General features: G+C 49.1%; 2 protein-coding genes and 1 pseudogene across 2 annotated transcripts; 2 read left to right on the plus strand and 1 right to left on the minus strand.

Annotated features, from left to right (window-relative positions):
• The first annotated feature begins 1,800 nt into the window (after positions 1-1,800).
• Positions 1,801-13,919, plus strand: LOC125521121 (protein CYTOSOLIC ABA RECEPTOR KINASE 5). Its single transcript, XM_048686169.1, has 9 exons — positions 1,801-2,106; positions 2,193-2,323; positions 11,204-11,439; positions 11,541-11,667; positions 11,808-12,081; positions 12,334-12,466; positions 12,910-12,996; positions 13,418-13,606; positions 13,709-13,919. Exons 2-8 carry the CDS (start codon positions 2,236-2,238, stop codon positions 13,556-13,558), a joined length of 1,086 nt encoding a protein of 361 aa, XP_048542126.1. The 5' UTR covers positions 1,801-2,106; positions 2,193-2,235; the 3' UTR covers positions 13,559-13,606; positions 13,709-13,919.
• On the minus strand, positions 7,652-11,184 carry LOC147959323 (uncharacterized; annotated as a pseudogene).
• Positions 13,920-19,131: 5,212 nt separating the features above from the next.
• On the plus strand, positions 19,132-22,690 carry BIO2 (Radical SAM superfamily protein). The gene is made up of 6 exons (XM_048685846.2): positions 19,132-19,528; positions 21,067-21,246; positions 21,345-21,451; positions 21,607-21,812; positions 21,924-22,063; positions 22,242-22,690. Exons 1-6 carry the CDS (start codon positions 19,325-19,327, stop codon positions 22,545-22,547), a joined length of 1,143 nt encoding a protein of 380 aa, XP_048541803.1. The 5' UTR covers positions 19,132-19,324; the 3' UTR covers positions 22,548-22,690.
• Positions 22,691-25,134: the final 2,444 nt, after the last annotated feature.

Raw genomic sequence — 25,134 nt, forward strand, 5'->3', positions numbered from 1 at the left:
CGGCACCATCACATATGATTGTTTCAACACTATAGTTGATTATTCACAATGTTGTTTTTTTAGCACTATGCTCGAGAAACCAATCGTGTACCTCATGAATTAGCAGTATAGCTCGGGTTCATTCACCGGAAATGTGGACGGAAAACCCCCCTGATTCTATTTTGATTTTTGACGATCTATCCCTATTTGAGATGAGCTCGCCATGAAGGCTTTCCTAAAAACATGTTGTATTCAACCTCTAGCTAAGTTAAAATCTAGGTTCAATATATAAATGGGCTAGACCTTAGTTTTAATACTCTATCCATCACTCTCTGCTTGACTCCCATCAATCCATCTGGGCTATGGGTTGCCAGCCGCGCCGGACTCCCCTGTCACGACGACAAGGTAAGCCACTGCCTACGACACTAATCCCAAGCGGTTTACGTCGGTCAGGGCCGCATCGCGACTCCATGGGAGGGAACTCACCCTGCCAACATCATATGTTGAAACGGGTGTTGTCCATCGGTCTCATCAGACAACAGGGAGGAGACTGGAGATGGTGAAGGAGAGGGACAGGGTGGCGGCTAGGTCGCCTGTGTCGTGCTCCTCTAGAGCGACGCAGGCGATGTTACGTGATGAGATGGACGATCATGTCTCGATATCTTCTACTATATACCCAAATCAAAGCAGAGAACCAAATTCATCCTACCCATACATATCTCCGATCCTACTGTCCACGCCGCTCCCGTGTTTAGCATCAAACGTGTTTATAGCATTAAAACACCTGATTGATCTCAGCCATCATATATACCCCTATAAAAGCACGAATAGTGAAGAACCAAGTCCATCCTCCACTCATGTGTTTAGCACCAAAGATCTTATCTCGGCCGTCAAAATATGTCAATCTGAAGACCTGACGTTTAAATGGCAAGTAATTATCTCTTGATAGTTGTTCATATTTAGATCCCATGGTTATCTTTCTCAATCTGCTCTCTACGCAAAACAGGACTGCACTTAAATAAATTAAAAAAAACATAGGAGAGTACTCGTATGGATCAAGCATATATTTTTATAGGATATAAGAATTGAATTCTTGAAAATCATATTGTTATCCATCCAATGTTAAGATGGTCTAAATCTTGTGATCATAAACTGTGGTTACTGGTTTAGTAAATACTCACTCCGTCCTAAAAAAATTTGTCTGAAATTTGTCTAGATATGGATGTACCTAATACTAGTATCTAGATAAATTTAAGACAAGTAATTTGGGGTGTTAATATTTTTTATGATCAGGTGGGTGGTGACTAAGGCTGGTCGTAATGGTAGTATCATAGCTAGTATCATGCATACCAACTAGACTATTTTGCTGAGGTGGCATAGAATTAAATGAAGAAAGAGAGTGTTGAGTATCATATCATGATACTGTATCATATTAAATGCTATGCTACTATATGTCATGCATGACAATAAATAAGATAGCTATAATACTAGTATATGGTACTATGCATTACGGAGGTAGTATCATAGCTTAGTATCATGTGCATGATATTAAGGTATGATACTACCCATTACAAGCAGCCTAATTCAGTTAGATGATTGTGTTGCCAAAGGACGGCGATCCCATTATTTGATTCCTACCCCCAACAAGAACACCGAAATTTTGTCCGGGAGCTGACTGTACACTAGTGGTATCTGGCCAAGTGCAGAATCACCGCCAACCGCCACGCGACCAAATCCAAAGCCGAGACAATCAGTCGACAGCAATGATGAGCCAGTTAAATCAAATAAATGATCATCACCAAACACGTTAGGCAAAATCAATCCGGGCGGCGGCGAGCTGGAAAGCAGGAGGAGCCGAGCTGGAATAAAATCGGCGGCGACCGACGACAGGAGGATTACAGACGGAAAACTCGTTTTGGCTTTAAAGAAATCCAAGCCTTGTCATCATCATCGCCACCACCTCCCCCGTCCCGCTTCTCTTCCCTTCCCCGTCCCATTCCCTTTCCCTCTTCGCCGCCGTCCCAGACAGGCAGATAGCTCAGCTCAGGGGCTCTTCCTCTCCCCAAGACCATCCGCGCCCCCATCCTCTCTGGTTCTTGCTTCGCTGCGCCGCCGCCGGCAGCTGAGGTGAGGCTTCCCTGACCCCGTCATTCGTGTATGCCTCCGCCGTGTATTGGCCTGACCGTTTGTGCTGATGTCAAATCTGGTTCCAGGGACAAGAAGTGAGCAAAAGGAGAAGTCGATCGATTGGTCATTATGCGGCGGTGGTTTTGCTGCGCACATGTTGACACACCGTATCAGGAAAACGGGGATGAGTTTCCCAACAGTCCTGAACGGGCAAATGGTACGTTTGAGCATTGCCTGCTTCTAGAATCTGAACATATAAATGAGTTTCCGACAGACTGATACATCATGTTTCTACCCTTGTCCATGTTGAGTTGGCATTTTTTACATGACTAGTGCAAATGGCAGTTTGTACTATTAGGAATTGATAACAAGGGACTGCCCGTAATTCACCCCTGCTGGTTGATAGAGCTTTGTATTAGATGAGAGTACCATTTCCAGTGCAATGGGCATACTTGTCTCACTTGCAATCGGTTTTGGGGTTATTGACCAATTGGAACTTTATTTCCCTCCTACCATTATGATGGAAAAACCAGTTTTATTCAGTAACTCCCTCCGCCCCGAATTACTTGTCGCACAAATGGATAGAAATGGATGAATCTAGAACTAAAAATACATTTAGACATTCATTTCTGCGACAAGTAATTCCGGACGGAGGGAGTATAATATTTTTTTTTGAACGGTCACCGGGGGGGATAGCTTCCCCACCTGAATATATTACCACTCAAAAGAGATGTCTGAGAATTACAACAGCAGTTCGGTTACAACGTCAGCTTTAGAGGATAACTGAAGAGAGGAAGTTAAGCCATTGCCTAGCAAAGATATTGTCTTCTTTCTTTTTGAACCGGAAAACCCATAGAGAGAAATCTGCTACAATATTTCGTATCGTGGTTCTGTGGGAGTGATCCTCGTTTCTGAACACGAGAGCGTTTCTCGAGTCCCATAGTTTCCATAAGATAGTCAGAGCCACAGATGGCCAGATGTTGGGGTTGAGGCCCAAAAGCGTTGGGTGTTGGTGCAGAGCAGCAAGGGAGGTTGGAGCCGGCAGACCCAAGGAGGACCAGACCTGTGTCGCGTAAGAACAGTTGGAGATGAGGTGGAGGGCATCCTCATTCGGGTCTTGACAACGCGGGCATGCAGCTGATTGGGCAATGTGCTTGTGGAACATGTTGGCCTTCGTGTTGAGCCGATCGCGGAGGAGGAGCCATGCGAAGATCTTGACCTTGATCGGAACCTTGGAAGCCCAGACAAAGTCATGGTGAGGGTTGGTGTAATCTTCAGCAACAATGGAGGAGTAGGCGTTCTTGGCAGAGAACGGTAGTCCATGGGTGAGGGACCGTTCGTCGGATCGGTCCACCTGCTGGAAATCCTGCAACAGCAACAGCACACAATCCAACTCGCGAGCAGCAGCATTAGACAGACGGTTCCGCAGGTTCGCCAATAAGCTGGTTTGCCAAACAGTAGCCACTAAAACCTTGTCATCAATGGAGTGTGAGGAGAGGTTTGGGAAAACTTTTTGGAGAGGCGACTGTAAAAGCCATTTTTCAAGCCAGAAGAAGGTGGAGAGGCCATTGTAGGTGATCACAAATGAGTGCTCAATTAGCAGTGGCAAGTTTTTGTTGATAATTTTCCAAAGAAAGGAGGGTCTTGAAGTTTTTGCTGCGATGCCAAGAGGGTATTGGTGGTGATACCACTGTGTCCAAGGGACGTTCGGGTGCTGCAGAATTTTGGATGAGAATTTCATAAGCAAGCAGCGGTTCTGAATTTCTAGATTTTTAATGCCTAGACCACCGGTATCTTTAGGTTTGCAAACGTTTTTCCACGCGACTAAGCAGCTCGCCCCCGTGCAAGTTGCCTCGTTGGACCAGAAGAACGCCCTCCAAATGGCGTCAAGTTTGGCTATGATCGACTTAGGTAATCGAAAGACGGACATGAAATAAACTGATAAAGAGTCTAGGACCGCAGTCAGCAGGGTCAGGCGAGCACCACATGAGAGCAGGCGGGCAACCCAACCGAAGAGGAATTTCCGAAAGCTGTCTATGATCGGGTCAAAAGCTGTGAGTGGCAGTTTGGTGGGGGAGAGGGGTAGACCTAGATAAATTAACGGAAAGGAGGATAAAGAACATCCAATAGGTGCAGCAATGTTGTTTTGAGTGGATGAGTCGGTGGCGATGGTGAGAAGAGCCGTTTTTTGGAAGTTGATGACCAACCCCGTTGCAAGGGCGAAATCGTGTAGGGTTTTTCTGAGAGTTATGGTGGCGGCGTCGCTAGCAGCAGCGATTATCAGGGTATCATCAGCGTACTGAAGTGTCACGGGTGGTTCGTTTGGTCGTAGCGGGTGGCAAAGTACGTTCGTTTGGAAAGCGTTGGTGATCAGTCTTTGAAGAATGTCTGCAACGATGATGAACAAGTATGGCGAGAATGGGTCACCTTGGCGGAGGCCACATCTACATTGGATCCAGGACCCCGGAATGCCATTTAAGAGTATAGCCGTTTTCCCAGTGAGCAGGATGTTTTGGACCCATGAACAGAAAATGGGAGGAAACCCTCGAGCTTGTAGGATTTCAATGAGGGAGGACCAGCATATTGAGTCAAAAGCTTTCCTGAAATCGAGCTTGAAGACCATGGTCGGGGCTTTACGTGTGTGGCAAGCGCTTAGGATATCAGCAGCATAGATGAAATTTTCCGCAATGTTGCGTCCATGTAGAAAGCCCGTTTGATCATAATGAATGAGCAGCGGGATGAGTGGTTTAACTCTATTTGTGAGAACTTTGGCAACTGCTTTTGGAGTGCAGTTTTGTAGAGAGATGGGTCTAAAAGCGTCCGGAGATGTTGGCGCCTGGGTTTTTGGAAGGAGTACCATGAAGGCACGGTTGAAGCGGTCGAGCGAAGCGGTCTGATCGTGGAAGGCAAAGAAGAATGGTAGGATGGATTGTTTGATATCATTTCAGAATTTTCTAAAGAAGATGGGTCCAAAGCTGTCCGGTCCAGGGCTGGCGTTGGCGTTCATGGTGAGAAAGGCTTGGTGGATTTCGTCGTGGGAGAAAGGTTGTGCAAGATCACGGAGCTGGGGGAGGGGAGAGGGGTATAGCTGTAGCAGACTGAAGTTCCATGTAGCATTTTTTGTGGTCCCGATTAGTTGTTGGAAATAAGCTTTTAAGATGTCAGTTTTTTGTTCGTGCAGGAAAACTTCGGAAGTGTTGTGTATAAGCATGGGAATTTTGTTTGTTCGAGATCGCTGTGTGGCAGAGGCGTGGAAGAATCTAGTGTTCTTGTCGCCGTCAACGGCGACCCTGATCTTACCCCTTTGTTTTCAGAAGGCAATTTTTTGTTTGATGGCACGTTGTAGCAGGTTGGAAAGCGTAAGCCTAAGTTTCTATTCGAGTGGGTAGAGAGGAGCGAATTCCTTGTTTAGGTCAAGAGCCTAGATTGCCAGTTTGCAATTTGTTTCCCGTTGGTAGATGGGCTGCAGCGTCTTGGCCCAAGATTTTAGGGCCGATCGTGTTCCTTTAATGTTTTGAGCGAGAGAAGCAGCTGGATCTGCGGGAAGCCCGTTGTGGCGCTGTGAATTGGGCTGCCAGCAGCCGCGCACTATGTTTCTACAGGCTGGGAATGAAGCCCAGAAGCGTTCAAATCAAAAAAGGCGGGAAGAAGGGACGGACGTGGATATAGTGACCAGGAGTGGAACGTGATCAGAAATGAATCTAGTAAGAGAGGTGAGGTGCGAGTTGGGGAAAAGAGCATCCCAAGATAGGTTGATAAGTACCCTATCTAGACGTATTAGCGTAGGCGACAGTCTTTTATTTGACCAAGTAAATTGTCTATCAAGAAGTGGAAGCTCTAAGAGAGCAAGTTGATCAATGGTGTCATTGATGGCGTCGGCCTCCGATCGTCGGAAGTTTTTGTTGTTTCGTTCATTAGGGAATCGAGTAAGGTTAAAATCTCCGATTAGGAGCCAGGGGGATTGAGATGGTGGTTCGATCTGTTTGAGCTCGTCAAGGAATACTAGCTTTAGATCTCTTTGCGAGGGGGCGTAGACGTTTGTGATGAAGATGTTGTGTGGCGAGGCAAGACATTTGAGAGTTAAGGTAGATGTGAAACGCCTATGTTGACAATTGAGAAGCGAAAAGCAGCGTGAGTTAGTAGCCGAAAGAATTCCGCCCGCAGATCCGATTGCGTCGAGGTGGTTGTTAGAGTCTAGGAAGCATGGTAAGATCGATCGTAGTTTGATTGTATCTGGTTTTTGTAGTTTGGTTTCTTGGAGAAGGGCTATTGATGGGCGCAAGAGATTGATTTCAGAGAACACATTGGCACACTTGTCATTATCTCCTAACCCGCGAACATTCCAGGACAACGATAGAGTAGGTTGCGTTTTTCATAATGGAAACTTAAACTGGCACCTTACATAGGGGTAGTGACCCGACATACAACCATTTCGGGTGAGGATACAGTGAGACAAACTGACAGAAGTAGGCGTGAGCACCATTACAACTAGTTTCACCTTAATATAGCAACTACGGGGCGGTGCGAGGCACCGGATACATGGCCAGCAATGGCCGCCACACGAGTGGCCGATGAGGAGAGAGCACATCATGGCGATCCCAGGCCACCGGAGCCCGATGCGATGTCCGCCACCATCTCCGGCATGGCGCCGCAGGCAGCAGCAACCGCAGCAAGGTCGTCAGGCGAGGCAGGACCGCGAGCAGAGCCGTCGATGAGCCCAGTGTCATCGCAGAGACGAGCGTGGATCAGAGCGTCAGAGAGATCCTTCGAAGCAGCGGATAGATCGAGCTTCTTTGCCTTAGAGCGCATGGCCTTAGTGGTCATGGAAGAGTAGACAGGCGGCTCGATTTCAGCCAGCCGAGCGCTGCGCCTGGCCTTGATGCCGGAGTCGGCAGCCATCTTGGCACGCCTGCTAATGCGCCTGGCAAGGCACTCATGCGTAGGCTCAGGAGGCAGGTCCATAGGCTGGACGGCAGGAACCACAGGCAAGGGAAGCGCCGGAGGGGCAGGTGGGGAGGGTGGAGGAGACGGTGTAGGTGGCAGAGGAGGTGGAGAGGGGGAGCTGGCAGGACGAGCAGGGGGCGTGCAAGGCGCGATCGAGCAAGCTTCAGGGCTGGAGAGGGAGAGCGTGCGGGAGGAGTCCATGGAGCATGGACAAGCATGGCGACAGGCATGCCGTCAACCATGACAACAAGGATCGGGATGCCGTCTAGAGGCATAGCCGCGGTAGGAGATGGAGGAGGGCCCGAGGGCGACTCCGGCTTGCATGCAAATGGGGACATGGCTGTGGCAATGTTTCGGATCTGTGTAATGGTGGTGGGTGAGAGACGTGGGTTTGATATCTGGGAGGAGAGGGAGTCGTTGTCCCCGTCCTCAGAGGAGAAGGGCGATGCCCCGGAGCCATGATGGAAGAGCGCGCGGCTCTCCAGTTTGACAACGACGACGTCATTGTCTGGCAGGCGCACCATGAGGCAGGGGGGAAGGACGAAATCGCGGGCAACCATAACGAGAGCGCGAACGCTAGTGGTCGCCCTGGAAGCAGTGCTGGTCGGCGGAGACAAAATCTCCAAGATGAGAGAAGAAGTACTCTGCCCCCTCAGGGTGCCAGAGCTCGTCGGGGTAATCGAACGCCTCGATCTCGGCCATGTGGATGAAGATGGCCGTGGATCTTTTGTCAGCGTGTTCAGACCGTTCGAAGAAGAGGGTATTGCCCTGGTGGTGGATCGGCCCATGGCCAGTGGCCGCGAGGCGCTCCTCTGCGTTGGCAAAGGAGAGACGCCCGGCGCCACGTGCGGAGGAAGTGAGGCCGAAAGTGGGGTTGTTGCGGTGGTGTGCGATGGCCTGACGTATGAACCGGAAGGGGTTGTGCATGGGAGTGGCTAGGTGTACGTAGGCTAGGTTGTTAACTTGGCGAACGAGGCAGCTTGGAGGGACGAGGAGAGGGATGTGCGGTTCCGGGGGAGAGAAGCATGAGGCTGAGGTGGGTATGGTGGCGGGGGAAGGGGGAGGAGGCGGAGGCGGAGCGAAGGACGGCACCGGAGGCAAGGAGGAGGATGTGCGCGGCCCGAAGATGAGCGGGAGACGGAAGGGAGGCAGATCGTTGGTGAGGACGCAGTGGGAGCCGAATCAGATTGGCGCGCCGTCGGAACGCGTGGAGACAGCCGACGAGCCGGAGGCGGTGTGGGTGCCCATCGTGCGCGCCATTGAGCTGCATGGCGGACGCACAAAAGCAGGGTTAATACACGGGGAAGGGGGCATAGAAGGGAAGAAAGGAAGGTAGCGGATGGCCTTGCACCTGAAGCTCCGGTGGCCGGAGGACCAGCAGCGAGAGCACCGGACGGGGTCGCGGCAGTCAGCGATAGTGTGGTCACTAGCAAGGCACCGAAAGCATCTAGTCTTCTTCTTGCGGCTGTAGTGGTGGTGGATGTGTTTGAGGCTGGCCATCTGGGGAGGAGAGGATTTATAGGCCGGAGAGGCCGATGGATGGGGAAGGGAGGATGCAGAGACCCGAGGCGGGGAGCTTAGCAAAACCTCCCGGTAGCTGCGCGGGTCTTGCAGCGGCGTGGAGACCGAAGAGCGCGCAGGGCTGGCAGCAGTGGCAGAGGCGTGACACTGGTTAATGGCGATCTCGGGATGGAGCTGAGGGGACTGGGCGGAGAGTAGGCTGACGGAGGTAGGGGAGGCAGGTGGTGGAGTAGACGTGATGATGGGTGCATGCGTGTGCATGCAAGCGTTGGTTTTATCACGCGGTGAGAACGAACGGGAGGGGGCTTGTGGGTCCCGCGATTCAGTGATTGTAGGGTATGATATATAGTGCGAATTGGCGTCTGGGGGAGCGAGCAGGCCCAGCAGCCGATCGGAGGGCGGCTGTGGCGACTCAGGTGGACCGGAGCCATCAGTGGCATGTGATGGATGGCGTGTGAGCGGGTCGTCCATGGCCGTATCGTTTAAAAAACTAGGTTGGTCGATGGAGGGTACAGCGTAGCCGTCTACACTGTCTTGTTTTCTTTCTGGAGAAAGGATGCGGGGAGACGTGACGGGGGTGGCCGAGCTGGATGAGAGGCACACGTGTCCATAGCCATCGAGTGCATTGCGGTCAACCAAGGCAGCGGCAGGGGAATCCACACATGAAACAGTGTGGTGAATCTCAGTGGACAGGTGAGAGAGATCTTGCGGTAGTAGTTTAGTTGACGGGTGCGGTCCAAGCAAGGACGTGTAGTGGGTAGGCAGGACGGGTGCGGACAGGTCAATGGCGTCCGGTTCAAACACGACTGGCAGCGGTACCGATCGCACTATTTGAGATGCTTGGTCAAACGAGTCAAATAGCTGAAGTTCAAAATTTGAAAACAGTATGGGCGCGCAACGGAGGACTTCAGATCTAACCTTGACCGAGAACACATGCACTAAAAACAAGTTCGGAGCGAGCGTGACTGCGTGGAAGACCCGTTGGAAAGAAAACTGGTGGTCTAAAGCATTATTAATCAGAGTTTCATTAGCGCAAACTGACTTAGAGCAGAAAATGATCCATATTGGAATGGTGGGTTTATGAGTTAGACATGTGGTGGGTGTGGTGACAAGGCAGTGGTACTTAGAGAAAATCAGCTTATTGAACGAAATGCCAGGCCGGAACGGTCGTACCTTTGCATGCGATCGCTGTGGAGTGAGCGTTCTGGAAGTCGCAGGAGGCCCAGATGGCAGCCGACCGTTGACGATTGTGGGTCCCACCTGCATGGAGGACATGCACGGGGGGGAGCGTGGGGGCTCGTCGACGACGATGCGAGGTGGCACCGCCGATGCACGGAGCGGCGAAGGCGCCTGCTCAGCCGGCATTGCCGGCGTCACATGTGGCGCCACGGTGATGGTGGCGAACATGCGAGGAGCCACAATTGGGGAGCAGGCCGCCATGAGTGGCGACGTGGCAGGAGGAGACTGGCGCAGCGAATGCTGCGTTTGAGAGGCGCTCAACGGAGATAGAACGCGCAGCTCCACCAAAGTGGAACGAGAGTAGTGTGGCCACGAGAGTTTCGTCGACCATGAAGTCAGCTTTGTGGACGAAGAAGATGATTGTGGTTGGCGAGGCCGAGGCAGGTGGCGTTATGAAAACTTTGGATGAGAACAGGTCGAGGATGTTGCGTGCGAAGTCGACGCCGGGCGAGGGAGAGCGCAGGAATGCATCCGCATGGCCGAAGCGGTCACCGATGTCGAAGTTCTTTTTTTGGTGGATGGATGGCTGGTGTGCGAGGGTGGGCGGCGGTGGAAAAGGAAGAAACTGGATGGAGTGTGTTGTGGCAACGAGTATGAGCTCGGCGATGAGGGCTCGAACGATGCGCATGTTAGAGACAGTGATGCGAAAGAGCTAATCGTGGAGGCGAGTCTCCTGGAAGGCGGGAGCGTTGCCACCCAGGCAGGCTTGCATGAGGACGGCCATAAGTTCTTCGTCGAGGTCGAGCGATGAATGGTGGACATGCACGGAGAGGAAGCATGGAGGCTCGTGGCGGCGCGGGTTGATATGCTTGAAGAGGCACCGCCATACCTGCGCCTGGAAGTCGTCACCCATGGCGTCGCCAACTCCGAGCGCGGCCCACAGGGCCTTGGCGAGGGAGTATAATATAGCGATGCACAACTTTGTTGGGTACATGCATTGCTAGCTGTATATAGCAGATAGTTGACTGAAACAGCCAAACTGTACTGTCACATAGTCTAGACTAGTCTAACTAATACAATTATTCATTCATCAACGACAAGTTTGAAGTTCATTCCTCCGGGGCTATCTGTAACTACCAATTAGACCGTCATTTTTGGTGACCAACATGACAGTCTATTTATTCGAGGTCTTCGAGGAAACTTGTCTGGTACAGTTGAACGGCATTGATCAGCTGATGGTTTTTGCTGATTCAGTTATTCAGTTGAACTATTGCAAAGTTCAGTTATCCTGTAGTTCATGATAGTTATGGAAGGAAGGAGTAGGTGATATCATATATCTTTTTGTCAAGCGTAGGTGATACTCCGTATCATATATCAACGCATTCTGCATAATATCTCTGCGTTCTATGTCTCTGCTGCTGACACCATATCCGTTTTAACATATGGGCTTCAGGTAATGGTTTTACTCAAGTTGGTGATCAGGGAAAAGCACCTCCCTCCATTGAAGTACCTGAATTGTCATTTGATGAACTGAAAGAAAAGACGGATGATTTTGGGTCAAAAGCTTTGGTTGGTGAGGGTTCATATGGAAGGGTGTATTATGCTGTTCTAGAGAACGGGACACATGTGGCTGTGAAAAAGCTTGATACTTCAGCTGACCCTGAGCCTGACAATGAATTTATCGCACAGGTATGGTTGCCAGGTATATAGCTATCTGCATATGTATTCTATAAGTTATCTACAAACTTTATTGACCAATTGTTATGGGCCTTTTCCTTCTTTGGATATAGGTCTCCGTTATTTCTAGATTAAAACATGAACATTTTGTTGATATGCTTGGGTACTGTCTGGAAGGAGATCAACGCTTACTGGCCTACGAATTTGCTACTATGGGTTCTCTGCATGATATTTTGCATGGTATTTATCTAGCATACACATAAGAGTTACCATTAAGCAAATTCAAGGTTTTATATATGTCCATTCCATGCATCCTGCCATCAAAGCTACACATATATAACATTTTGCGTATTCTTTTTGAAATTTTGCTCTTTCAACAGGGAGAAAGGGTGTTGCTGGTGCACAGCCTGGCCCAGCACTTGACTGGATGCAAAGGATCAACATTGCTGTTGATGCTGCAAAAGGGCTTGAGTATCTTCACGAGAAGGTCCAGCCTTCTGTAGTCCATCGGGACATACGGTCGAGCAATGTACTTTTATTTGAGGACTACAAAGCTAAAATTGCAGATTTCAACCTTTCAAATCAATCGCCAGATATGGCTGCTCGTCTACATTCTACTCGTGTGCTTGGAACCTTTGGATATCATGCTCCCGAGTAATTATTTCAACTCATATATCTGAAATATTTTCCATAGTTCTGTATAATATATTTTTGATTGTGGTCCTGAGTAATAATCTGCTGGGGGTTTCACCAAATCATTGCAGTAAGAAAGGATTCTAGTGAACTTCAGCTTTGTGTTTTGCAACTGAAGTTTCTTTAACACTTAATATTTAGGCACTGAATAGATATGGCAAACTATAATATTCACCTGATTCCAACATATAAGAGGTGTCCTATGCCATGCAGGTATGCCATGACTGGCCAACTGACGCAAAAAAGTGATGTGTATAGCTTTGGCGTTGTTCTTTTGGAGCTCCTAACTGGAAGGAAACCAGTAGATCACACGATGCCAAGGGGACAGCAGAGTCTTGTTACATGGGTATGTATGCATTCACTTCTTTTGTTCACCCTATTATTCAACAAGATTCTGCCTTCAAAGGGGAAGAGATGTCATGTCTTTGTCTGTGGTGTTGTCCTGATGGGGGTCGATTTATAGAGGCTATAATAGACTTAATAAGGCTGAGGCTAACAGCCCCATTTTCACAGTACGTAAGATGTAACATATTTATGTTCAACTTCAAACCCCTTGTGTTTTCTGGCTGTAGATGCAATAATGCATGCTTTTATAATTCCATATAACATATTTGTTCTGGATTATGCGTAAGCAGTTCTGTACATGTCTGGATAACTTTGTTGTTTGGCACGTCAGTAAAGATTTTTGCAATGTTTCGTGTAATTTATTACTCTACCAGAAAAGGTAGCCGGATGTAGTAATTTCTAGGTTTAATTTATAGACTGATTTGTTATTCATCTTCAAACCAGGCAACACCAAGGCTTGGTGAGGACAAGGTAAAACAATGTATTGATCCAAGATTAAATGGAGAGTACCCTCCAAAAGGAGTTGCCAAGGTATATCTTCCTCCCTCCTCCCTAATGCATATGCCGATATGCGCTTGTGAAGCACTGTTTTTAGTACACATCTATATGTGTATCATTTTGTGCTAAAAAGGAAAGTTATAGATGGCCAACAATTACAAAGCCACTCAAAATGGCTGCGACCTGATGAGAACAACACTATGTACATGCTTAATACATCCAAAGATGGTTTTATTTAGGAAGTGGATGGACGGGCATTTCTCAGCTTTGCTCAAATATTCTTCAAGTTACTTTGTGTTGCTAGGGAAAAACTGCATTGCTAGCTCTAGTTTTTCTTTCTTTTAGGAATGGATGGACATTTCTCAGCTTTTAACAATCTTCAAGTTGCTATTTCTTGAACTAGATTTGTGAAATTCTAGCATATCAACCGTTGTTTTATTTGCTATCTGTGCAGCTCGCGGCAGTGGCAGCTCTCTGTGTGCAATACGAGTCTGAGTTCAGACCCAGCATGAGCATTGTAGTCAAAGCATTGTCTCCCCTTATAAATAAACCACAGCAGCCACCGGGAGCTCCAGACACACCTTCAGATACTTGACAACATGTGCAATTCGAGATTCATGTAAAGTAATACCAATTTTCCTCGGTACGTCATTTTGATGCAACTTTTCCACCTGTTTATATGTTGTCTTGATCAGGTTGTATATCAGAGAAATATAATAACACAATCTTATGGATCACCCTGTAGGTTGCCCTGGCAGGTACTGCTTGCCCATATTTCTTGTGGTCGTCGAGGACTACTGCAGCTAATTGGTTTTTTTGTGTCCTTTTCACTCCTATACTTGTTTTGTTTGTTCTGTGTTCTGTGTTCTTCAGGCAGTACTTGATGCTTCCTTTCACCTTGTAATTGGGTTGCTCATACTTCGATCTCAGTGGTTAATAATGCCTTAATTCTTTGAGTTTGTATTCTACTCCCTCCGTTCCCAAATATTTGTCTTTCTAGACATTTCAAATGGTTGCAACATACGAATGTATGTAGACATATTTTAGAGTGTAGATTCACTTATTTTGCTCCGTATGTAGTCATTTGTTGAAATTTTTAGAAAGACAAATATTTGGGAACGGAGGGAGTAGTGTTTTAAAATGCCACAGGTGCTAATGCATGTTTGTTGAGTTTTTTTAATAGAGTTTAGATTCTCTGCCCATGAAATGTTCACTTCAGTAAGCTTTTGTTGCCTATGTTAACTTATAATAACTAGTCTTAGTAGTCAGAATCCCGAAAAAAATAAGTCTTAGTAGTCAGAAATTTTTCTTGGTGAGAATTTGGTAAATTATTAGCAGGTTGTTTTGGTCTGGTAATTTGTAGTTGCCTGCCATACACAGTTCTTTTTGCATGTTCTTTTTACCTGATGGATTGTAAACATAGACGATCTGTCGCCAACATGTAGTTCAGACGCGGTGAAAGTGAAAAACATGTACTCTGGTGCAATTTGTACTCCTCGTGAAGTGCAACATGTACTTCACGCACATGTAACATATGCTCCATGTTGCTAACATATACTCTGCCTGGCGCATCAATCGCGCACTAGTGTATGTGTTGAGTGTGCATGGAAATAAAAACGCGGGGGTGGGATGGGGGCAGGCACCGGGCTAGCACGAGTGAACCAACCCGGCAGAGGGAGCCAGGCGCAACGCATGCCCCTCCTGTCGCAGCCGAACTAGCCCGGCGTGGGGCGAGGATGCCGACAGGCGGGTCCCGCCTCTCCTTCGTGCACGGGACAACGCGCAAGATGCTGCACGTGAGGCGGCCAAAATCACCCATGATGGTGGCTCTGGCTGAGCACACGGTCCACATGTCATGGACCCTTGAGATGGGCATCCGGGTGCGTACTGTCCGACAAATCACACGACATGAAGAGCCCCCGAGAGGCCCCCGCGGCACGCCACCGGGCAATGGACGGGGCAAAGGACAGTCTCGCTCGTGGAGACACCCAGAAGGCGGGCACGCCAGCCTCTTTTACAAGAGTAATGATACCCCAGCATCTCCACTAGGTACCCAATAATAAGGCACAAACACTTTTTGCGACAAAAAAGTGCTTTGCCCTGTATGAAAAAGATTACTTTAATTTGCAGCACCACCAAAATAGGGCACCAGGTGTTACAAATATGCAACATTTGGGCGGCTGGAGTAAAACAAATTTGCAGCCGCACCACCACCGTGTCAACACCACCCAATCAGCTAAATCTACACCCCGCCGCATGCTGCATCCGCAGCGGGATCTGTTCAGCATCTTCGTTGCCGCCCGCTGCGCCGATGAAATCCGCCACCATGCAACCTCCATTTCACCACACCACCTCCGCAGCGGCACGCTCGATTCGGTCGCCACCGGCCACCGCCTGCCGCCGCCCGTCCCCACTCGATGCCGCCCCACCTCCACGCCGATGTCGTTTTGTCCTCGCCCTCATTGTCGCGGCGTCGCCATACTCGCGACGCCGCAATGCCGTCGAAGCTCAAGTCAAGAGCAATACCAGCTTCAAGAGGGTGGGGGCGCATGGCTCTGGCCACTTCGGCGTCGAGTTCCAATGCGACGACCGTCGCTACTGGCTCGACACGTTCAAGACGGCGGGCATCATGACGTGAGCCTATGAGATCGTCGATTGGCGGCTCGGCCGGCCGCGAGAGGAGCTCAACTTCTCGGGGATCACAACCCGAGAGGATGCAGAGTTCATCGGTCTGCCAGTGAACATTATGCCGGTTAATGGGGAGGAGGAGGAGAAGAGCAATGCGGAGTTCATCTACATTGTTCCCGGCGAGAGCGATGCAGAAGCCATGGCGAGGTTCGCGAGGGAGAACTCGCAGTACATCCAATACATGACGGAGTTCTTTTGGAAGCGAGACCACGAGACGAAGAAGGCGGTGAAGAAGGAGGACGAGGCTGGCCCATCGACGGTGATCAACCTTTCATCGAAGGAGGAGTTCACATCCGATCAAGAGGAGACCCTGGCATATTGGAATTCGGTCGACATCCACTGTGTGTCAGACAAGTAGAGTAGTAGTGATCGTTTATGTTAGATCAAGTAGTATGGTGAACTTTTATGTTTCGGGTTTAAATCTATGCAATGTTTGGGTGTTTGTTTGAATTGATCTATGCAATATGCTTTCAAAAAAAATTAGGCCATCTATTGTAGTGGGAGGTCTTTAGTGTTGTGAAATGTTTCGGGTGTTGCAAATGCTTCAACCAACTTTTTCTTGGCCCTATTACAGAGGTCACCTATTGGAGATGCTTTTCTTCGAAAATGATCAAATCTATTATAAAAGTTCAGCGGAAGTACATTGAATTTCAAACATAATAGAAAATAGAGCGAAGTGCATAGTAGGTCCTTGAACTATTTCAAAGATATCATGTAAGTTCTCAAACTATGAAACTTTTCATCTAGGTCCTCGAACTATAGTAAGTGTGGCATGCTAGGTAAAATATGGTTCTCATACTACTTTAGTGTTTAGCTGATTTTGGACCTGAACGACACACTTATTGCACTTTGAGGACCTGAATAATGGTTTTCATAGTTCGAGGACCTACGTGACACCCCTCAAATAGTTTGGGGACCTATAGTGCACTTTACTCTAGAAAATACATTAAGATTTCGAGACCACCGAACGAACACTAATGCCACTAGAATGAGCCGCCTCCGCGGCGTTGTCAATACTGTCACCGCTTTCCTACCGAAGCCGGATTGATCTTGGTGATGACAGCCGGGATGTCTTCATGCACATGCCCCTAAGGATCAGTGCCCTAGAGCCGCAGTCGTCGCCATTGAGCTCTTGCATAGATCTGATCATCTGAAGCACCTGATACCAAATCTCGCCACATGATGAAAAACTCTTAACTTCACCGCTCTAAGAAGATGGCAGGAATCTACGCCAAAGCTCCTTCGACTATGTCCAGACCGACAAACTCGAGGTGAATCGAAGCTTGTAAGACAAATTTGAAGAAGAAGTGTCGCCATTCGCCCAAGCGCGGCACCTACAACAGCTTAAAACTGTAACTTGATCTTGCTTTCCTCCCTCCTCCCGGGTCGCCCCGCTCGCGTCCGGGAGGAAACCCTGGCCACCGCCGGCGGGGGTCCCCCGCCTTCTCCTCCTCAACCTCGTCGCCGCCAAAGGGTGCGGCCAGGCGAAGTCTGGTCGGCGTCGACGGCGGTAGGGAGATCTCACCCCTTCGCTCGGCGGGCTCAGTATGGGCCGAGGCGGCTGGGCCGGGGTGTCGCGCTAGCGGCGGGCGCGACAGCGCGGTGGCGCGCTAGAACCGACCGACGGTGGCGTGGCGGGTGGCGTGCTGGAGGTGCGCGCTTGGGGGCCGGTTTTGGTCGCGGCTCCGATAAATCTGGCCATCCGGGTGGCGTGGCCCGGGGCGGCGCTGGTCACGGGCGGCGATCCATGCCTCGTCTTTCGGCTGGTGGGGGTGGCACCGTGACGATGGTGGTCGACCCTCTCTCGCATGCTGCTCGGCTGGTGGTTGTGGCGGACGTCGACGACTCGGCGGGTGCCGTTGGCCGGCCGGTGGTGGTGGGGTGCACTCCGGAGGGAGGCAGAGGCCTCATGGTCCCTATCCCCGGTGGCGCAATGCGGTGGCTGTGGCGAGGGCGAGGCCAGCGGCTACGGCAAGGACAAGGCCGACACCTGCGGAGAGGTCGAGGTCGGCGGCTGCGGTGAGGTTGAGGCCCGCGGCTGCTAGCAACCCTCTCCCCTACCTGGATCTGGCCGGCTGGGCCTTCTTCCTGCCAAGGGTTCGTTTTGGGGTGAAGGGAGTCCATTTTACCTCTCATCGGTCGGTTACATCCATTAGGCGTCGTTGTGGTTGCAGAGGGGTCATGGATGGCGGGGCGGCGACCTCGATGGTGGTAGTCGCTATGCTTGTGGGCGAGGTGCGCGACTCAGGTGTGGCCTGGTTGCGATGGCCTCTCGGGCGGCGTGGCGGCCGGTGCTTCGGTGAGCGGTGGTGTTTCAAAGGTGGAGCGTGCGTGCCAGGGGGCGATCCCCTGCTCGGCTTCGGTCGGGCCGGTGGCGGCGGCGTCCGTGGGCGTCGTCTCCTTCCTGAAGGTGTCGTCGTGGCTACTCCCCCCCTTCGAATGATCCAGGTGAAAGCCATGATCCTTTGGATCCGACGACGACGGTGCTCTCCTGGTCCCTATCCCCAGTGGTGCAATGCGGTGGCCGCGACGAGGACGAGGCCAGCGGCTACGGCAAGGATGAGGCTGGCACCTGCGGAGAGGTCAAGGCCGGCGGCTATGGCGAGGTTGAGGCCCGCGGCTGCTAGCAACCCTCTCCCCTACCTGGATCTGGCCGGCTGGGCTTTCTTCCTGCCAAGGGTTCGTTTTGGGGTGAAGGGAGTCCATTTTACCTCTCATCGGTCAGTACGTCCATTAGCCGTCGTTATGGTTGCGGAGGGGTCATGGATGGCGGGGCGGCGGCCTCGATGGTGGTAGTCGCGCTGCTTGTGGGCGAGGTGCGTGACTCAGGTGTGGGCTGGTTGCGATGGCCGCTCGGGCGGCATGGCGGCCGGTGCTTCGGTGAGCGGTGGCGTTTCAAAGGTGCCAGCGGCGATCCCCCGCTCGGCTTCGGTCGGGCCGGTGGCGGCGGCGTCCGTGGGCGTCGTCTCCTTCCTGAAGGCGTCGTCGTGGCTACTCTCCTCCTTCGAATGATCTAGGTGAAAGCCATGATCCTTTGGATCCGACGGCGACGGTGCTCCGGTGCCGTTTCCCTTCTTGAAGGCGCTGTCTTGGAGGGCTACATTCGCCGAGCTCAGGCTCATCTCTCCGTGACAGTCTGTCATGGTGGACTACTCCGACTATTTCAAGCTCCGTCCTTATTGCTCATTTGTTGTATGTTTGAAGTGTTGGAGTGTTATGGCTGTTCCTGTACCTGCTATCCGGTCTTGGGTGTGTTGTGTGATGGTGTGGTGTGGTGTTGTGTGGTTTTCATTGTCTGTATCGGTGATCATTGCTTTATAATATAAAATGGGGGAAAACCCTTTTTCGGTAAGTGCGACACTTGCGAGGACTAAAAACCTTAAAATTTTCTTCTCATCACCGGCGGCCAGAGCGGCGGGCAAAGACAAAGCGAATCCATAGGCTCGCTGATGAAATTTGGAGAGGAGAGTTTGCTCTAGCCGTCTAGAGTTAGGGGAGGAGGTCTGAGACATGCTCTTGAGCTAGTCATAGCTAAATGCGCTATGCTCGCGGGAACACGGTAAACAGCTAAAGGAGCAAAATCGCACTCTCGCTTTCCAACACAACTTCCTCGGCAGTATCGCCTAGTGTAGCAGCGGCTCCGTTCCGGCCAGCTTTGCTCGCCGAGCCGGCCATGATGCTGCTGCTCGCGCGCAGCCTCCGCTCCCGCGTCTGCCCTCCCCTCGCCTCCGCCGTTAGCGCCGCGCCTTTCTCATCGGTATCGGCGGCCGCGGCGGAGGCGGAGCGGGCGGTGCGGGACGGGCCCAGGAACGACTGGACCCGCCCCGAGATCCAGGCCATCTACGACTCCCCGCTCCTCGACCTCCTCTTCCACGGGGTACATACTCTCTCACCCCCCCCTTTTCCGTCTGCGTTCCGTTCCAAGTTGGTAGTGCCCCCAATTTCCCAGTGGTCTCGTGCTCCCGGCTCTAGATTTGCTGCCAAGGTCGCTCCTCTGCGCCCTCTGGACTGTGGCGGGTAGACGAGCAGCTCCAGTTGGGCTACTTTTCCTTTAGACGTTCGTGTTGCGAGTGACATTGAGTGTGGCTCATTTTGGGATTAGTTTGCTTGGAGGAGCTTGGGGAGTGCACGGAGAGGTATTGCCTTTGGGGGAGTGACACTTTCTGATTGGTAAACCAGGATTATGAAATATTTGTGCACAAGTTACCTTTAATCTTATCAAATAATATAGGTACTATGCTAGAGGCTGCTAGCACCCGCTGGCCCATGTATTTAACATCCACACCCATTCCAGCTAACACCACTTGGAATTATTAGTTAAATAGTGTTAATCTGCCACCGAACATTGCAGTCGGCATGGTGGAAATTAGCTTCAACCTTTTCACTTTGGAGCCTTTTAGTAATGGAGAGTCCCCATCATTGACAGTGGTGTCAAGTCGAGTGGGATTTCGTTCTTGACGTCCGATTTAGCACAAGAGATATTCTCGGTCATGATTGCTGAACAGTTAAAAGTGGCGATTGACACAAAGACATTAGTAAGTAGCATTGATAAAGTTTTTTGGGGGCCTTGTTAATGGTTTGGTGTTGCCAGTGGTAGGTGGCAACTTTCTTTCTCGTTATCTACCAGTTTCAGAATTCTACAGCTTAATTCCCAGAGAAGAGTTCAAATCGAATAGTGCATAACGTCTTCCTGGGAAATTTTGCCGTAAGAATAGTTCTGGCTTCCAGGAAATTATCTTCTCATTGGCGTGTTCATATGGATTGTAGATGTAAGGATAATTTTGTCATAAGGATAATCTATTTAGTTACTTTGTAAGGTGTATACTGTACTCAAGGACATTTAGGGAGTATAATCTGGAAATTTGCATCAAGGATTTTATGTACAGAGTGTTTGGATGCTTGGGATTCAAGACTACCGAAAGTATCATCTTTAGGAGGATTTATGTGGTGGGAATGGGTTTATGAGGTACCGAAGGTCATATGCTATGTACTTGGAAATCTTTTTCATAAATCCTCAATTGTCCACTATTTGATTGTAGATGGAAATCAGTAACAAATTTAGCATGACTAATGCACAAGTCAAGGTGTTAGGTAATAACTACATTATTTATTTGATGTAAAATTGTAACGGTTCTGATCAACTTGGTGCATCACAGCTTGTAAGCATTGTTTGCACCATATGAATTTGTAAGCTTGGTGCCTCTGTGTTGATTATATGTAGTTATGTACAAAAGAGACATGCAGGATGATCATTCCACTCATTCATTGTTCTGTTCAGCACATTCACCACATTTTCCTGTAATGTCATTTCATCCCAAGGAAGATTTATTAACTTTGTTTCTCGTAAAAGGGGGAAACAAAATCTTAGTTACCTTGTCTTCAAATTTAACCAGATAATACTGTCATCTTTTGTAGGCTCAGGTCCATAGGAATGTCCATAAATTTAGAGAAGTGCAGCAATGCACACTTCTTTCAATAAAAACTGGTGGGTGCAGTGAAGATTGTTCATACTGTCCACAGTCTTCAAGATACAGCACTGGATTGAAGGCCGAAAAATTAATGAAGAAAGATGCCGTCCTAGAAGCAGCAAAAAAGGTACTGTTTGTGTCCAAGTTTATGGTTCATGGAAACATTGGCTGGCCCACATAGATACTTAATCGTCGTGTTCCTTCTTCTGTCCTATTACCTCTTAGGCAAAGGAGGCTGGGAGCACCCGATTTTGCATGGGAGCCGCATGGAGAGAGACAATTGGCAGGAAAACAAATTTCAACCAGATTCTTGAATATGTCAAGGACATAAGGTATTTATCGAAAAAGCTAACATGGTAGAATTAGTGTGTATAACATATTTTGATCACAATGCATAGCGTTTGAGGAAATATTAGGAAAAATGCAATTTTTCTTTATCATATTCTATTTTTAAAATGCAATATATATTGGATAAATATCTGTGCAGAGGTATGGGCATGGAGGTCTGTTGCACCCTGGGCATGCTAGAGAAACAACAAGCTGAAGAACTCAAGAAGGCTGGACTTACAGCTTATAATCATAACCTAGATACATCAAGAGAATATTACCCCAACATTATTTCTACAAGATCGTACGATGATAGATTACAGACTCTTCAGCATGTCCGTGAAGCTGGAATAAGCGTCTGCTCAGGTTATTGTGCTTAAATCACTGATAATTATAACTTCCATCGTGTGATTCCTATATATGTGTCTTTGCCTCTTTATTAATGAAATAACTTGATGTACTGTTTCGTGTTTGCAGGTGGAATTATTGGTCTTGGAGAGGCGGAGGAAGACCGTGTAGGGCTGTTGCATACACTGGCCACTTTGCCAACACACCCAGAGAGCGTTCCTATCAATGCATTGATTGCTGTCAAAGGCACGCCTCTTCAGGATCAGAAGGTATGTTACTGTTGATTATTTTCTTGTAGGTTAAGATGTCGAAAGTTATCGTAAAACAGGCTTGGATAACCTCAGTTGTCAATTGGGTATGATATACAGAATATAACCAGCTTCATGCTAAGATTATATGCTGATTTATTTGTAATAATTGCTTTTGCTAACTAATGCGCATTACCAGCCTGTAGAGATATGGGAAATGATCCGCATGATTGCCAGCGCACGGATTGTGATGCCAAAGGCAATGGTGAGACTTTCGGCAGGGAGAGTACGGTTTTCCATGCCAGAACAAGCTCTCTGCTTTCTCGCTGGGGCCAACTCGATCTTCGCCGGTGAAAAGCTCCTGACAACTGCGAACAATGACTTTGATGCGGACCAGGCAATGTTCAAGATCCTTGGCCTGATTCCCAAGGCTCCAAACTTTGGCGATGAAGAGGTCATGGTAGCAGCACCCACGGAGAGATGTGAGCAAGCCGCTTTGATGTAAAATGTCGGTATAGATTCTCGAGACCACATCCGGTGCAAAACTGGCACCATTATCTCCACCTAGAGTTTTGTACTGTAGAGATCATGACATTTTATAGTAACTTCAGATTCATCGAAACAAAATAGGGGGTTCTCTGCATCGCATTCCTGGGAAGCGGTCGTGCGATGTTATTTTCAGTCAGGTTGCTGCATATATAATCTTGACGGTGCGGCACACGTAGAAGAGGGTAATAGTTCAGGTTACAGAGCTTGTAGCACAAGAAAAAGAGAAGGAAAGAAGAATACAGAGAGACAACCATAGGGGTGGATATCAGTCATGATCTGTGTCTGGCTCATTTTCTCCATGCATTTCAACCATTGAGAGCTACAGGCAGGAAGCTGGCGGTCTTGCTTGACCATCGACAAAATCGGATCTTTGTGTTAAGTGGCGTCCTGAAAAACTCTATATCTTTCCGGTGTTCCAGCGTGCATAGATAGCTCGAGCCGTGGAAATTGTCGATTCCACCATTGCTCCGGCGACGCAGCCAGGAGGGCCGCAGCAGTGAACACATTCGAGTCTAGCCAGTCATTCATGAGGTGCCGGAAGCCACGGGCATAGGGACAGTTGAGCAAGAGGAGGCAGTTTCATGCTCCTGGTCGCATAAACGGCAAAGGGGCTCATGGGGAATACTACCTCGCTTGGCAAGATTATCACTTGCGAAGATCCTTTCATGAATCCAAAGCCGAAGAAAGAACTTGCATTTGGGCTGCACCTTTTTTTGAACTCCAAAGGATTGGGAAGTTTGCCCTGGAATAAGAACCAAAGAATTGTCGGAGATAGGCGGATTTATTAGTAGAGTAAATCATTGTTTCTCGAGAATTTGTTTCAGTGCCCAGGATCAGATGCACTCGAACTCCACGCCGTCAAGGTTTCTCGAGATATGTGATGTATGTTGTATTCTCCATTTGTATCTGCTCCGTATGTTTACTACAAATGAATTTGACCCACAATATTCATTGGAGGTTGGTGCCATTCAAACTCTCACGGCACACCCAAGAGACCGACGGCAATTTCCTGAGCCGGGATGGCCGCTCACGCTGTAACTCGCCCTCAAACGGCCACGTATCCCCTAGCCCTTGGGAAGAATATCACATGCAAACCAACATTCAAAGAAGACTTTGTGAAAAGAATAAGAAAATGCTACTGTTCACCGGCGGATGAAGCTGCGCGCGTCAACCGCCTTGGTAGTCGTCAGATTTGATTTTGATCAAACGGCGTGCAACCATCTTCAACCTTTGCAACTTGGCTCTAGTTGCAAAGCAAGCAGTGCAACAACGTGCTTGTTGCAAACATTGTTTGTCACGTCCATCACGCAACCAGTCTTGTACGCGCGTCACATGTCCCTCATGGGTCCCGTCCTCTACCTTATCTCCTACAGAACAAATGTGAGCCACTCATTTTCTTCTTCCTTCCCTTTTCAACGCATTCAACACACCACGAATCACGCTGGCCGTCGGCACCTACCTGCCGCACCTGCCACGAATCGAGGCCTCCACCTCAGCGCGACCTCGACCACCTTCATTCACACCGGATGGCAGTCATGCCACCCCTGCTAGCCCCATGCCGGGGACCTACATGCTCCAGGCCGGCCACCAACAACGTCTGCATCCTCCAGTGCGCCTCCATGTCTTGGCCTCCAGCAACACCGTCACGTCCAGCAAGAGGTCATAGATGAGTTTCTGCTACAACGATATTGTTGCAAATTGCGACGGCCAACGACAAAAGGGATTTTGTTTTTTGCAACAAGACTCTTGTTGCACGAGTGCAACACTACGTATGTTGCAAAGGGATCAACAATGAAGTTTTTCTTTCTGCGGCAAGGGCTTTGTTTCTGAAACATAGGCCTTGTTCCAAAGAAAAACCGTTCAACGTTTTGCAAAGTGACGAGTTCAACATGAGCCTTGTTGCAAAGGCTGCCGCGCACTCACGGGGAGAAGATCAAATGGCTGCCGAGCTCATCATCCAGTGACTACCGAGGTGGCGGATCTTTTCTAAACATCACCCGGCCGATGCGTAGCACGCCCCTTGTGAAAACCACGTTTGAAATGTTAAAAAAACTGGAAAATATACAAGATGTTAAGAGGGTCATGCTCTATTGCTATGCAAAAATTAAAGTTTAGACACATTACGGGATGCAAACTATGAAAACAAAATACCAAATTCATCAATGGATAGTATGAAACACATTACCGGATGCGAGCTATGAAAAAAATCAACTTGGAATTTCGCATGGAATAGAACATCACCTTCTTAACATCCCTTTTTTAGAATTTTTTTTCAAAACTTCAAAACATCATTTCCGCGTGGTTTCCATGTGTTATTCTTTCTAGCCCATGACATCAACTAGCTCCTTCGTGATCTAAACAGAACGCAAAAGAACTGTCTCCTTCGTTTTAGGTCTTTCGGTCGATCCGCTATCTCCCCCAGTCTCACTCCACACCACATCGACCCCACGATGTCAGCATCCGGGCCATCTTCTAATGCTTCCCAAAACCAGGAGCTCCCCTTCCTAATTACATTGCCTTTCTGCGGTGACGACCTCATGACC

The sequence above is a fragment of the Triticum urartu genome, chromosome 7A, assembly GCF_056163025.1.
Source record: "Triticum urartu cultivar PI428250 chromosome 7A, HENAU_Tu73, whole genome shotgun sequence".
NCBI classification, from domain to species: domain Eukaryota; kingdom Viridiplantae; phylum Streptophyta; class Magnoliopsida; order Poales; family Poaceae; genus Triticum; species Triticum urartu.